The sequence below is a fragment of the Aythya marila genome (genome assembly GCF_965140915.1).
Source record: "Aythya marila genome assembly, chromosome: Z".
Classification (NCBI taxonomy): domain Eukaryota; kingdom Metazoa; phylum Chordata; class Aves; order Anseriformes; family Anatidae; genus Aythya; species Aythya marila.
In genome coordinates, this window is record NC_139080.1 from 50,968,528 (window position 1) to 50,984,567 (window position 16,040).

Genomic DNA, 16,040 nt, shown 5'->3' on the forward strand with positions numbered 1-16,040 from the left:
AAGCTCTCATATCACACATTTATGTAATAATTTAAGTTGCAGTTCCAAACCACCAACTGCAGGTCAACACCTTATCTTGAAAAGCAGCACATTAAGTATTTCTATTTCCTTTTCCTCTCTCCCTTACATAAAACAGTGATTAAATAAAAGTAAACCACTGTGCATTAAATAAAAAAATAGAGATCAACTGAGATTTGCAGAGTTGGCAAGATACATTGGGAACTATAAATATTGATGTCAGGAGAGACATCAGATTTCTTTTGAGATCTCCTTCATCTGAGAGTTATGAATTTCCACGACATCTGGGTATTAAAGGAAGCCATAAAGTTTTAAGTCATAATCAAAATAGTTATAAGTTTGCTATCACGTGCTTATTTTGATTATATCTAGAGGGGAAAGAATTTGCTCCTTTAAAAAAGAAACTAAAAGAAAAAACTTCATGATTGTAGAAACAAGCAAAAGGACTGAATAAAACCCTGGATTAAAGTCTGAGTAAAACAAAGGACAAAGAAATCCCCAAAATATGAAAAAAATATAAACTTAATCTACCCTTTTATGATATTGTTTACATTAGATATTCAGAAGAAATTCTTTACTCTGGGGGTGACGAGGCACTGGAGCAGCTTGCCCAGAGAAGCTGTGGATGCCCCATTCCTGAAGTATCCTGAAGAATCACCATTCTGTGATACAGTTTGCATTAGTCGTATAAATAAAGTCTTATAAAGAAAAATCAGTCTTAAAAATACTTCTGAAATAGTTGCTGTAATGAAAACTCCACATTATTCACATGGACAGAAATTCCACAAGATTTCACTGATTGAATGCTTTTCATCAAGTCTTACTGATTTTAAAGAGAACTGTTCAAAGTATCAACATTTTATTGTTATGGTTGTGGCTTGGATAGATCTAGTTTTCTTTGTAGAGGCTCAGATGATCCCATGTTTTGGAATTTTAATGAAGATAGTGCTGATTACACACCAATGTTTTTAGTTGTTGCAGAAAAGTGCTTACACAGAGCGAAGGACTTCTCAGCTCCTCATGCCACCCTGACAGCAAGGAGGCAGGGGGTTCACAAGATGAAGCTGGGACACAGACAGAACAGCTGACACAAATTGGTAAAAGGGATGTCCCTATACCACATGTTGCCATGCTCAGCAATAAAAGCTGAGGTAAGGGAGGAATGGAGTGATGATGCTTTTCTTCCCAAGAAACCATTATGCATGATGAGCCCTACTTTGGTGGAAGTAGCCGAACACCTGCCTGCTGATGGGAAGCAGTGAATGAATTCCTTGTTTTGCTTTGCTTGCAACTGCAGCTTTTACCTTACCTAGTAAACTGTCTTCATCTCAAGCCATGAGTTCTTGCACTTTCACCTGATTGCTCCCCATCCTGACAGGACTAAACCACAAGTGGTCATATTGCTTTTAAAGAAAAGTTTTCAAAATATCAATATATTTTATAATAAATATAAAAAAAACAGACTGGTGGAAGTTTTGTCCATTAGGGGACATTTTAAATTCATTACTTAAATTTGTTAGGTCATTACATATTAAGTATATTTCTATTGTGAACTTTAGCAACATTTAATTTCCCAGGAAATTTCTGAAAATATGCTTGAAATACAGTGTTTACTTCCTAAGGTATGGGATGTGGAAAACCACACTTTGTAAGTCCTGAGAGTTCTTCTAGTACAAGCCATTCCAAATGAAATTAGGAAAAAAATAAAAAGAACTAACCAACACGATGCCTTATTTTTTCATTGCATTTGGTTCTCCTGCTTTTCTCTTAAGTAACTGGGAGAACATGTGTTTGTGCGTGTGTGTATTTCCTTTTCTTATCTTTGCCTGTAACCCCCTTCCCAACTTTCTTTTTTAGGCATAGTAAATTATAAATGTAAAGCACTGATAGAACAAGTTAAACAGCATATAAAGAAAACAAAAAAAAAAGTCTCTATATAAGTGAGAAAAGCTAGTTCTATTTTTCTTAAATTTTAACAGCGCAAGTCATTGTATTATGTTTTTCAGCCAGAACTGGACTGACGTTCAGTACTGGCAAAGTAAACTGGAGACTTCCTTTCCCATGTACTTTTTTTGCTTCTTTATTAACTTTGAGTGTCATGCATCTCTAAAAAAATACTTCACTTACATTAGGGCAAGACTTAATGAAGACAGAGCTTCAGCATAGAAGTTCATTTTGTCTGAAAAGCGTAGAGTGAAAGTAAAGGAAAAAACTCTGCTTTCAATATAAAATAGTTTAATGAATTCAGCAGACATGTAAGGTACTAATTCCCTTTCTAAAGGGAATTTCCCTTTCTTAAATTTCAGACCATTGCCACAACTTCTACATGCAGAAAGTGGCTATATAGAAATCTAATCTGCTTAAGCTATCAAGAGTTGCTTATTAATTTCTGTATCAGGAAAAAGTATATCTACAATATGGAAAATCTTGATCAACCTGACAGAGACAAGAGCTTATGCAACAAAGACCTAATTGAGATAAAAGTTTTCACTTATTACCAAGTGTACTGAAGTGGCACACAAATGGTACACATCCACATCTTCTACTTACTGGAATAAATTGATGTAGGTTTCAACATCTCTCATATCACCTTGCCTCCAGTTTTTCTTAAACCCAACAACAAGGGTGTTGGGTCTCATTCTCCCCAGACCAGCAGCCTAAGAAGAACATAAAATGTTTGTCTTTTTTTAAAAAAAGAAAAACTAAAACACCCAACATATTACTGAAATAAACTGTTGTTGTTTTTTTTTTTTTCAATCAGAAAACAAAGTCTTAAGGTAACTTCACATAATGAAATATGCCAGCATGCAAAATACCAAAACATTTCCACTTCTGACATTCAACATCACTGTTTTCATTAAGAAAAACAAAAGGGAGAGATGTACCTGCATTAAGTACTGTCCTCCATCTCTCAAGTCCTCTGCATGTACTGGTGCATAGAAGGCCTTCATCTTGTTTTTAATTAGCCATCGTTGATATTTGGCCAAATCGGTGGACAGCTCTTTCATGGCTTGCCTCCGAGGACCCTTTCAACACAAGGAAATATGGAGGAAAGTGAGTAAAAATTATGAGCATTGAGTAGTTAACACCCTGTTTATTTTTCTGCCAGCTACCTTAGCAATTATGGGTGCATCCCTCCAGGGTCCATATACTTAATGTCCAGTTTGCTCAGGTTTTCCCTACACTTTTAGATTATCACAAGGGAAGTGTGATAATCTACTAGTTTCTGCTGGGATTGTTGACAGTAACTTATTTCTCATTCTTGAGAGGCTAATTATGTCTCCATGCATTTGCTTATGATAAATTCCAGCCTTCTTAGTAAGTTATCTAAAATAGAACCACAATTCTGTCTGTGATGGTAAGAAATGTGTTGCTGTCAAAGTCACCTTCTCTTTAAATATGTTTTTTTACTTCCTGTACCAGGATGAATCATTATGTTCCTCCAAGATATCCAAATGTTGAAATTAAAAGGTTCTCAAGACCAAGGTGACCAATATTTGCTTATTTAAAAACATGTTCTGTTGACTGCACTAACTCAGTTTCCTCTCTTCCATTCATCAGATCAGAATGAAGTCTTATTCAGCAAATACGGTAAATCTAAGCATATAAAAATATGAAGCTTGATTAAGCTTAAAGTTACACTTGCTTAAATGATGTTAGTGATGCATCAGAAAAAGTCTGGTGTTAAAATGTCTATCAACAGCTACATAATCCAAATATACTAAAGTATATTTAGTAATGTTTACCAATGATGCAACAGCTACTCTGTAGTTAACTGCAGTTTTGTTACAGGTCATAGTATAACAGCCACCTTGTATTAGTTAAGACAACTCCTGAGAATGCAATTTTGAAAAATGAAGCTTGCTTCCTTCCCTCCCCGCCCCCCCCACCCCAAAATCCTTTCTGGCCTTCTGTAGAAGATACCATACACGTTCTGTTCTTCTGCTTACAAGGGACCTTTTTTTTTTTTTTTCCTCCTGTTGTTTGTTTTCAAGTAGTAAGAACTGCTGAATTTACATCCTTACAGAACAACCCCTCACTCCCTACCCAGAATCATCATACCCTGATGGAAATGAAGAAAAGCTAGTGAAATACTCAGGGCTGGTCAGAAACAGCAAAAAGGGAGGAAACAACTGTTCACACTGCTGTTTCATCTCAACAATGAAACCATTTAGATAACTGAAGGGATAAAAAAAACCTAGCTGAAAGGTAAAAGCGATTTTAAACTACTGGCTAAATTGATACTGAATTTACTGCTCAATAAGATTTTAGAACACTCTCTGTAAGGAGTATCTACACAGGAATCAGTTTCCCTGTTTCACAGGAGCACCAGAAAGAAACCTAGCCATACACTGTCATTTTGACAAACCACTCTGTCCAAAGCATGACAGAGTACGTAAAACTGAATGAGACAAGGACAGAAAGAGACCCAGATTGTAATTCAGTATTCCCTTTGCTCCTACAGAGCTTCCTAAGTATTTAGGAGTCAACTGATTAAAGATACAATTAAAGACACTGCAAACTTCTTGCAAACTCTCCCCCTCTACCACCACATATCCTACAGCAAAACTGTCAGCGCAAGACTTCCCTTTAACTACAAGTTGCTGATGCAAAGCATGCCACATTGAAAGTTATGGCAGATAACATAACTTTCAAAGCTTCCCTAATGTGGCAGCACAGCTAACTGGGAATGGGGATGAGCCCTACATGAGTATATCCTCCTAGTAAGTCTCTCTTTTTTGTACATCTCAGGATACTAATAGCTTTCATTTAAAATGAAAGACAGATCTGTTGAAATAAAAAAAAAAAAGAAAAGAAAAGAAAAAAGAAAGGCCACAGTAAGGTAACTTTAAAGTTAGATAGAATACACTTACCGTATGTACATGACCACAGATCATCAAGCCCACATTTTTGGTGAAAGCATGGACAAGGTGAAGCAAAGCTGGACGTGCATTTGGAGCACCTGTCATAATTAAGCACTGAGGCCTACAATTGTGAATACAGTTGGGGGGAAGTTAAAATTCATTTTATCTAAAGGCTTAGTTAATTGAAAAGTTTCTTCTAAATATTGGTCCTAAGAACACAGTCCTTACTGGTAATGTTGTAAGTTCATCTTTTCTTCATTTAAATCTTTTAAAAACAGACGTTTGACAACTGTCATCAGACCTATGATTAACTGGTTCCAGAAGTAATAATCCCACTCAATGTGAAAATGTACATATTTAAGGTGATCAGAAATTGATTTTAGATAAGACTAAGTCAGGGGGATGAATTTCTCCCCCCATTTGTCAGCCACATTCTTAGATCTTCTAGCTTAGATTATTTTATGTCACCCAAGAAAACTGGAATCATGCAATTTTTTTAATCATTCAAAAGGCAAAGCCAAACAAATGCAGGTAAAGCTATTCTAGCCATTCTTTCTAAAAAGCCTTAAAGTATTAAGTATCCAAGTATTAAGTATCTTGTTCATTTCAGAAGATAATTTTTTAGATCATAAGAATCACTGAAAGTTATCTGTCTCTATCTCCTCAATCTCTCCAGACTTTTTTTTTTTATACACTAAACTACTTAGTTTTACAATGTCTTTCTAAAATCCATAACACTTTTTGTCATAGGCTAGAAGCCAGTATCAGGCCAAAAATACAACTGCTAAAGCTACTCTGCTTAAAACTGACAAGAAGATCCATACCCCCTTTGCAAAACAATTATTGAAGTTTACAACTCAAAAAGCTACATATTAGCTTCTCAAACAAAAGAGCTGAAGTACTTCTAATGCAATCTGAAATGCATACTGATCAGCAGAGCATTCACTTAACTGCACTTACTCTGTCAACACAAAGTTACATTTAGTAAGAATTTTCTTATGTCTGTTTCTTCATCTAAATTTGCTATCCAAAATGGACTTGCAGCTGACAGAAGTTTCAGCAGAGAGTTCAAAATTGACTACAATAAAATATTGTAAATTACTTATGCCAGCCTTCAGATTTGCATTAGGATTAATAATTGCTGCTCTTGATAGCTAGCCAACCAATGAGTTTCTGAAGTCACTGTTTCCTTCCTGGTAAAAATGCAACTCAATGTAATACAGTGTAGATAATAATAAATTGTAATGTCATGTAGGTCTTAGGATTTCAGATAAGCTGTTTCATAATTAGACTGAGTTTTGTAATTGGATTTTGAGGAAATAGTTTCAGTCACAGCATTTTATAAATTTATCTCTTGAAGCATATTTCATCTAGAATAGCCTACTCCAGAAAAGCAGCATGGATACTGTAGGATTGAAATATTGCCTACTTCAGTAGGACCATCCTAGGCAGCCATGCTAGATAACAAAAAATCAGTTCTCTCCTTTCAGCTATGTGAAACACTCATGTAGTCCATTTACCATTATAATGATAATGACCAAATGTTTAATGTGAAACAGCCTGTGCTGATGACATCCACAGTATACACATTTCAGGGATATTAGCTTAAACCAGTTTTAGCCTTATGTGGACCAAATGCTGGTTAGCAGTTTGGAGGTCATCTTTCAGTCCAGTTTCATCAGAAATTAATACAATTAGCAGTTTTTTCTGCCTGCCACAAAAACCATGATGCATGAATGACAATAAATAGGCATCATCCATCAACTTACTTCTGAATTGCTCTCTTAATCTGAAATAAAAAGCTAGTCTAGTTACATCCACAGGATGTCCATAATAGTGAAATTCAAAGCTGTTAAAAGCCACAGGAGGTAAACAGCCAATTTAATGAAAACTATGACAATAAACACTGAGTCTATCCTACTGACTACACAGTAGAATTTTTTGTCTTTGATATTAAGACAGTACCTGAAGTTTTTCACATGATCTTCCACTCCTGATAGACGAATAGAATGCTGTAGTGCATTCAAGTAAGTTAAAGCTTGTGTTGATGATCCCCAGTTCACATCTGTGAAATGTGAAGTTTCAATATCTTAGTTGTTCAACACAGAACTACATGATCACAAAACAGTTGATGCCAACTCAAAACACACAAGATTTAAACTCCATCTCAGTACATTCTACACGATTCTAGTCAACAAACCCTACAATTAAATAGACAATTCCACTTGAAGATAAGACCTCTGTAGAAGTTTTAGCAAATGAGAGTTCATTTTACAATTAGGAAGAAAAAAATGATTTTTCCCCAGCATTATCAAGATTGAATTCAAAGTTCAAAAGTAACACTTAAGGAGAAAATATGATTAGTTAATTTACATCACAGAAAAGGAAAAATTCACCTCAAAATATTTCCTAACCAAAGTCAAATACTTTTAGTGAATAACTAGTGCAATAAAGACAAGGAAATTACCTAGATTAAGTAGTTCCTTATGAAAAATAAATCTAAAAGGAAACAAGAGTTTCAGTATTCTCTCTATTTGTTTCCATTTACTGCTGATAGCTACAATGAACTTGTCTTCCAAGTACTTAATCTTCATGGCCCAAGATTTAGGATTTTCCTTATTGTCAACTACAGGAACGCTTTGTGGCTCAGTTCTGCTCCATCTTTTATTTAAGATCATACAGTATTCTTAGTGGAAGGAAGAGTGTATAAATTGTTGTTCAAAGATAAAAGAATGGTTTACTGAAAAAACAAATACTACTCAAATGCTTTTTCAAACCAGAAAGATAAAGTATTCCCTTTCACTTCCTGACAAAACATGCTTTCGTGGTGCCTTCATCACTGTAATCCATTTGTATCTCTTCCTTTCATCTTTTTTTTCAAATGTTTATGTTTAACAGCAACCATATTTGATTGAGAGGCATGTTGTGGAAGGGTGGGGGAAAGAACAACAGCAGTGAATGAATATATAGGTGTAATTATATTTCACTACAAATGAAAAGCTTGAAACAGAAGTTTGAACTAATCACCATCAAGGTTTTGTCCTGTCCATCGATCCATTCTGCCACCCTCCCTGTCCCCAAAGGTCACACTTCTTCCTTCTGCCTGTTCCTCCCACCAGAACCAAAAGCAGCCCCATACATACCTGGCTTCTTGTACGTGACATAAATGTAGAGTCCAAGGACTATGACATATGTCAGAAGTGCTGCCCACCAATTAATGACAAACATCACAATGCAGCAGAGAATAGCTCCAACGAGAGAAATCCACATATTGTAGTATTTGAAAGCAGGGCGCCAACCTAGTCAAAATGTAGTTTGGAGGACAGGGAAGGTAAGAGTGGAAAATAATTTAATCTTCAAGAGAAGAAAGGTGCTGTTCATCTTTTCCTTTCCATGCTTTCAATCACATTTCATAAGGCGTGGCAATTCCAATAACATATCAAATAGAGACTTTGACACATTTAAGCATTTAATTTTCTGACACCTTTCAGATTCACATCTTATATGCAACAGCTCTACGTTTCATATGTTGATCTCTAAAAGCTATCTCAAAAGGAAAGTTTGAAGATGCTTGTGCCAGCATGTTTACTGAATCAGGCTAAAAGAACCTTTGACAAGAACTTGACTGACAATTGATTTTTGCTTTCAAAGATAGTATAACAAAACATCAGCAAGTGTCTCTGTCCTGTAGTGTTGTTTCTAGGTGTGTATTTTTATTATTTGCACATGGCCAGAAATTTTCTCTACAAAAAAAAAATCTGCTTGGATTTGTCTGTTCTAAGTACGTCAAAGCGCTGGACTGTCACCATTTATTTTACATCCTTATTTGTCAATCCACACACCCACTTTACAAGTGTATTTTGCATAGAGTTGTTGGGTAAACAGAGAGCACATACTCTCAAAAAATAACAGTACCTACTAGGGCAGTAATTAAGAAATTTTTAGGGGCATTTCAGCACAAACACATGGCAGACCAGGTCTGAGAAATGCAGGTTCTGAAAGTGTCATTTGGCTTAGTCCTACATCGTAACTAGCCTTGTACACCAAGCAAAAGCTGTGAAAATATGCTGAATTTGTGAAAAAGTATTTGTGAAAAATACTACCTGCAATACCAAAAAAAATGCAAAATACCATAAAAGTGCAAAGCCAAAGACAAACCCAAAGATAACAAAATGGTGGGCCCTGAAGACCAGAAAATGAATTAGCAAGAAAGCTTTCTTAAGCAATAGTTCTTAAGGATTGGTAATAACAAAAGTGATATACAACAGAGACAAATCATAGGAGACCTATTTGAGAATCTCTGAATAAACACTGAGTAATAATCTCTTCCCTCAAAGATGACAAATATCTGTAGCTCTCAGGCTTTTCTGGATCATTCAATCCTCCAAAATTTGGAAGACTCAAGCACATCCTGTTAAGACTATACCTCAGATGTGCCATGACAGTCAAACAGACATTTAATTGAACCAGACTTTCAATTATATGAGTAGCTTTTAAATTTGTTTCTGCATTTAGAAATTGGAAGCTTAATTCTCAACCCCAAAATGTGTTTCATACCTGGAGATTTTGCGAGAGAAGCATGGAACACAGAGAAGTTAATCAAGGCATATGAAGCCAAGAAGAAATTAGAGATAATAGGTGCAATGACGTTCAGTTCAGCTGTAAAACAAGAACAAAGCAGGCTGTTATAAAACATATCATCCAATGACTTTGTACATTTTGAAGTCAATTCTGTTACAACCAATTTTATGTTATCTAGGCAGAAGCAGTTTGTGCTTTCTGTTCAACAAAGAGAGCTATTAACTTGCAGTCTCTTATTTACAGTTATCTTCTGATAGTCAGGAAGTGCAGCTCTCAGTTTAAAAAAAGTTAAACGTTTTTCCATGCCATCTAGTATTCCAGGACTGCCTCTAAGCATTACGTACTTTCTCAAAATAATTCATTGAGACAATTCCTTTCCCACCATGATTTGGCCAAACACTGCAGCAATATATCGGGTTCTTTAGAACCCCAGAAGTACTAGATCATTAACATAAATGCAGTATGTCTCTAGCTGAAGTCTCAGCTGTCACATAGCAAAGAATAAGAGTATAATGAAACTAAGAGACACTCAGCGATGGTGAATGGTAAGTGCAAAGTTCGTGAGCCAATGAAACAAACATGTTCATTGGTCTGCCCTTAAAAGTTGAATTAGCGGTACTATTAATGCATTATGTCTCAATACTATTGCAACAGTGATGAATACTCTCATTAGTGAAAGAGATGGAAGAGCTTGACACTTCTTTTTCCATTAGAAGGTATAGTGTAAAACATTAATATGCACTCTCACCATCAAATAACTGCAATCAAAATGCAGAACTTGCCATGTTAATCTGCAAGTTTTCATTTGTTATAATCAGGTTTCCAGTCAGCACACTGTAGTTGAGACAGCATGACTGTACCTCCTCTAAGCATAGACAGGGAAGGATAAAACAAAATCAGGAAGAGTTTAACAGCACTAGCACAGGTCACATGGATGGTGAACTAATTGTGCTGTGTTCACCCACATAGAACACATGTAATCCTATCTTTACCTTTGCCAACAGCAGCCTGAGCAATCTATACTGTTTGTAGCATAACAGAAGAACATACTCTAACAAGTTTTGTTCACTAAGTGTGCCGTTTACTGAAGCTGTTTGTAATTATGAAAGTTCATTTCAGATTTTTAATCTTTATAGCTTATTACATCTCTACCTCAAGCAAAACATATTTTTTCATTCATTTACAGTATCTAAAAACAGGCACCTGAAGTGATTAGGAGAACTGTAGTACTCCTACTGTTCAGTTCAGATTTATTCTAGCTCTATACAAAGATGTATCTAGGAGACAGGAGAAAATCCTCAAACTAAACAAATTTAGAACGCTCACATAGAAACAAGCAGTGCATTAGACCTCAAGGACATTGTCATCAAGTCATGAGATGGAATAGAATGCTTCATGAAAGACAAAAGGATATTTAGATTTATTATAATTTCAAACTAACCAATTAGTATGAATCCAAGAGCTATTAAAAATGTTAGAAGATATCCTCTCAGTGGTTCATTGTTCTTCCCATAGCCTTTAGCAAACATCTGAAATCCTGGATAGATGTTGTCCTTGCACAAAGCCTAAGAAAAATAAAATGCAAGAGTCAGCATCTATATTTTGCTCAAAATGTATCCTCATTTATGTAGCTAATGCTGTCTTTTCACTGCACTCTCTTCCTAAAAGAAGGAATGTTTGTAGCTAACATACTAATTCCATTTGCAATTGCCTTCACATTTTGCACTTCCAGTATTCTGTCCTTCAGTGATTACTACCTGTAAGAACAAGCTCCGCTCTTCTGTAAGTCGCTGACTACTGTACTTTATTGGAGTCTTACAATCAGAGTTGCTTTTTAGAGACAAAAATTGTTTCCTCAGAAAGTGGAAAGTTTGCCCACTGTTTACACCAGTTCTCTGCATTGACACTTGTATTTATATTCTGCAAACTCCCTTCTGTGTTGAACTCCATACTGAACTTTTGAGGAAGAATGCCCATTTGCTAACAGTGAAGTTTTACTGAATCAAAAAGAACTTACAGGACAAATATTGGGATTAAGGAGTTAAAAAGGTAAAGCAAAATTCATTCAGAAATGCCAACAAAAACTAATGTAAAATGATTCACACAAGAACTGGTTCATGGTCATACTATTTTGATTAAGTATTCTGTGCAGATGAACATTCAGCAGCTATAGGTGCTAATTCATGCTGTCTCCTTCTGATTACTTTAAGAAATGAACTAATCTATTATTGTTGCATGTGCTCCATTGGTATTTCATCTAAATGCTTCCTGGTTCCAAGGCAAAGCAATTTCCTGAAAATCTAGATGCTATGTTTTTCTCACTTTTCATAGCAGAAAGCAGGACAGCAGCAGATTTGGATGCCACTTATAAAATTCTGTTTCAGTTTATTTTGAATAATTCTTTAAGAGATTATGGTTTTGCTTCCATACGTACCTGGAAGATCTTAGGTGCACTCACAAGAGATGCTAATGCAGATGACAAAGTGGCTGAAAAAATACCTGCAGAAATCAGCGGTGCAAATCCTGACACCATGCTCATTACCTGCAAACAGAACATTTTTTTTTTTAAACAAAATGGAAAACTGATGGAATACAGATGGGTGACAATATTCACTACACAAAAGAAAAATAAAATACTTCTTACTCCACTCAAAAGCCATAAAGTATCATGCATTCATAGCAACGAATGAGCTAGGGGAAAGTCAGGACACAAACACATCCTAGTTTCAGAACAAGAGAAAGTGGCTTATCACACAACATGTAGTACAACCACATAAAATAATTGATGGTGGAAATCTCCATGAGCTCATAAAAGGACTGGAAAGCAAGTCATGGAAGAAAAAACACATTGGAAATAGTTACATTATTTGACTAATATACCACTGAATAACATGGCCACGGAAAGCCAAGGTGACAAAGTGACAAAGCAGTTGAAGTTGAACAACTTGGGAAAATTTATCTCGTCTTTCTCAACATCTCTATTGCTCCAAGTTAGGCATGTTTCCCATTCAAAACCACAATGACGGTTCCTATCGCCCCAAGATCACATCCTTGGACAATTCTGTAACGTCAATGAGTGAAACACAATATGTAGTTCTTGGCAGAGTGGATGACTAACAAAGCAAGGGATGCTCAGTAAGCTAAATACAAGGGAAGAATGTTGGTATGATAAAAAATCCCAAATTAAAACCAAGGCAGCTTCTAATTGTCATACACCCTGAATACTCTCATCTGCAATTCTAAAGCAATCTTAGTAAGATGTGCTCCCAAAAAACAATATACATGGGGCTGACGAAGTTTTATTCATATAGCTAGTACTAAACTAATGATAAAAATTTAGCATTTTTCTCTACACCAGATCAAAGACTTCTGGGTCCCTCAAACAGAATTAAATCTCTAGATTGCATCAGGTTTCATTTATAAGTTCACGGCAAGCCTTGTCTACAAAAACAAATGACAATTACAGACACACAAAACGAGAATGAAGCAGCTGTCATAGTTGGTAGCATGAAGAATGAGGGGTAGGATTTCCTGAAGTATACCTTAAGTTTACAACAAAATAGGTTATGGTAGGACAGGCTTTTATTCATACGTGAACAAAACTAATGATACACGTTAGTTAAGCATATCAGGAATGTGTTAGTACTCCTAATACTTCCCTAATGTTTTCCTTTAACTCAGTACTTTCACTCTCGCTTACACAAGATTAAGCTATCCCTCCCTCCTATGCCCAGAATTAGGTTAGTTTTACAATAAAAAAAGAAATCACAGCTGTAAATGCCAGACTGTAATAACACTATACTGTACTTTCTTAAATTTTCTTCTAGAAATAAATTTACTGATGAATTAATTTTTTGAAAAATCTATGCTTCAGCAACATAATAAACATAGAATAATCTTTGTAGAAACAGCATGACAGTTTTCTTTGTTGCAACGGTTGCTTGCAATCTTCCATCTTCCCTGGAAGGACTTCTGATAGACAGAATAAGTTTACAAGTCACCCTTACTTTTCTTCCCAGGCAATTTAAAACATTTCCTTTGCTCTACTACACTTGCTTTAAGAGTTTGCAAATTAGTCCTTACCGACTCCAATTTTATATTCTTTCTAGGTGCTGTTCGTTGCCTCTGTTTAATTACACTATTTTTGAATCTTACATCTGTTTTCTAAATTTGAAAGAAATCCAAGATGTATGCAGACTGTGTTTGTCCATTTTAAAAGGCAGCAAGTTACAGCTTAGGTTACTAGCGTAAGAGACATTAAGAAACTTCTAAACTGGGGGGGGAGTAAAGAGGAACCAGTTCCAGCTGAACCAGTATGCTAGTGTTAAGAAAACCCACACAATATACAGACTATAATCTAAAAGTCAGGACCGCAAAACCAAAGAGCCCACATACGCAATTGCTGTAGCAGTAAAATCTTCATCCTTGAAAGAAGAACAGACAGAATTGGAAGTACAGGCATCCAGTAAGAACTGCCCTATTTCAGTTGGTGCTGTGAGAAATACATTGTTACTGCTGCTAAGGGACTCGTTATGTTTGCTTGGCATTTCCTCTTTAGACAGTTTCTTACTGAAAGATTTGGCATATTGAAATATTCTATTTTGACTACAATTCAGTTCTTCGCTCCAACCATTGTAGAGCAGAAAAAAATGCCATATGAATACAAACTCCAGCAAAGATAACTTTAAAGTTAACTCTTCAAAATGAATTTGCATGAAATGCTATTCAACCCATTTCTTTCAATTATTTAGTGTTCTACAGCCTCCTCCTTTTACAGGAAGAATGTTTTAGCAGAACTTTTACACTGTTTCTGAAATGGTGTACTTCCATTCATGCTACTTCCAATTTTCATCCAAAGTTAAACATTTTAATAAAGACAATTTCTATATATGTCAAAGTAGATATGTGACCAAATTCTGCATTTAAGCTACCCATTGTAACTTATTCTAAGTGAGTTCCAGGCAGAGGCTACAGTGACAGAACAAGTTCTTGAAGATACCAGATGACAGCCATTTTGATGCTGAGCAGAAAGCTGTTGGAAGCCTGTGAGGGCCTACATATACCTGCATTGACTGTAACAGAAGCTTAAGGTGGTCCAAGCATCTGATTCTAAGCCTCTCACCATCAGTTTTCATTTAAGTTTGTGTCTAAGATTTCTGTTGGTTAACCATCCTGTAAGTTATCCATTTTCTGTCCAACAAACATATCCAAAACTCAAGTTAGGCAAACTTCAGATTAATTCCTTGCTGAAAGAACAGAGTGCTGGATAAAATCTAAGACAAGTGATATAAAATATCACCCATTTTTCATTCACAAGAGTAAATTGACACTTTCAGCCTTATGACTTGCACACTCAGAAGTCATAAGAAATATGACTTACTTGCATTTCAAAATATGTTTGCTCACTTTAGAGATAAGTTTATTTGTGAAGCATATGTTCTCAGTTATTTATCGCGCAGGAAGAAGTTTTTTGTATGAAGAGCTTGAGAGGTATTCAAGGTTGGCCACCCAGCCCTGAACTGTCACCTGCACAGAAAAACAGTCTCTATTTACACCTACAACTCAGAAATACTAAATTGAGGGAAGTTCAGTTAGAGTATGTACAAATTTCTTTTTAACTAGACAGAAGTCCTAATTTCTCTGAAGGTACTCACTCTTATTCAACTTCTTTCACAGAGAGAAAGAGCAGAAGCATGAGAGGAAGACAGCCAGAGGAAGTCCAGCTAGCTACCAGAAGAACAAAGTTCTACCAAACACTGCAGCGGGTTGCTCAGAGCTGCTGTGCAGCCTCCAGTAAGTTTCCAAAACCCAACACAAGGGGGTTTTGCCAACAAAGGGCACTGGGTTCTCTCTGTAGGCCCAGGCCTTGAAACTCTTATTTTATTCATAACCTACTGTATTTTCCAGAGACAAGTAAGACTAATGTGGAACATGAAAGTATTCTTTGGACAAAAATGATGATAAACTAGAACACTAGTGACTTATTAGAAGTGCTAGCCACTTATGAGAAGTATCTTTATTGAAGTTATGACTTGAAGAAAGTTACGATCCAAGGAAGCCAGGTCTTTGAATCACACCTAGTTGGAACAATCCACAAGGATTATCAAATCCTGTTCTACACTATTCTCAGCTGTACACTGATAATATAGCCGGATACTGTCTTCTTTCAAGCTTGAAAGAATGAGGAAATTCAGATTTTGCAAAATAATTATTCTCATAACAGTAGTTCCACACTGTTTCCAATATATGCTTTTTCTAAACCAGAACAAATCAACACCATACCGATACATAAATACTTCACTAAAAAGATGTATTTTAACGAAATGGTCTGCATTAAACATTACTTTGACACATGTAAATTGTAATTAGTTTTTCAACAGAGCCTTGCAGAAAGGCTGACAATCTTTGTTGCATGTGAGTATATGTACTTTTGACCGAAACACACATGCCATTGAAAGAGACATTCTTTCCATCAGCGAATTTCCAATTAACCTCAACCCAACCTTTTGCAGGCCTACTACAAAAAAAATTAGGGCAGAGAGACTACTGTAAGGAAAGTTTAAGTGGGAATTAGTA

General features: G+C 35.8%; 1 protein-coding gene across 3 annotated transcripts in view; it reads right to left on the bottom strand.

Moving 5' to 3' along the window:
- The window catches only part of SLC12A2 (solute carrier family 12 member 2), a 63,206-nt gene that overhangs the window by 12,521 nt on the left and 34,645 nt on the right, over positions 1-16,040 (bottom strand). For all 3 annotated transcript variants that reach the window (XM_082783266.1, XM_082783267.1, XM_082783265.1), the window contains exons 11-18: positions 11,899-12,006; positions 10,906-11,029; positions 9,441-9,542; positions 8,027-8,182; positions 6,849-6,948; positions 4,893-5,004; positions 2,904-3,044; positions 2,569-2,675 (exon numbers count right to left, since the gene is read on the bottom strand). In XM_082783266.1, the coding sequence (XP_082639392.1) occupies positions 2,569-2,675; positions 2,904-3,044; positions 4,893-5,004; positions 6,849-6,948; positions 8,027-8,182; positions 9,441-9,542; positions 10,906-11,029; positions 11,899-12,006 (950 nt within the window). The remainder of the gene's footprint in view (positions 1-2,568; positions 2,676-2,903; positions 3,045-4,892; positions 5,005-6,848; positions 6,949-8,026; positions 8,183-9,440; positions 9,543-10,905; positions 11,030-11,898; positions 12,007-16,040) is intronic.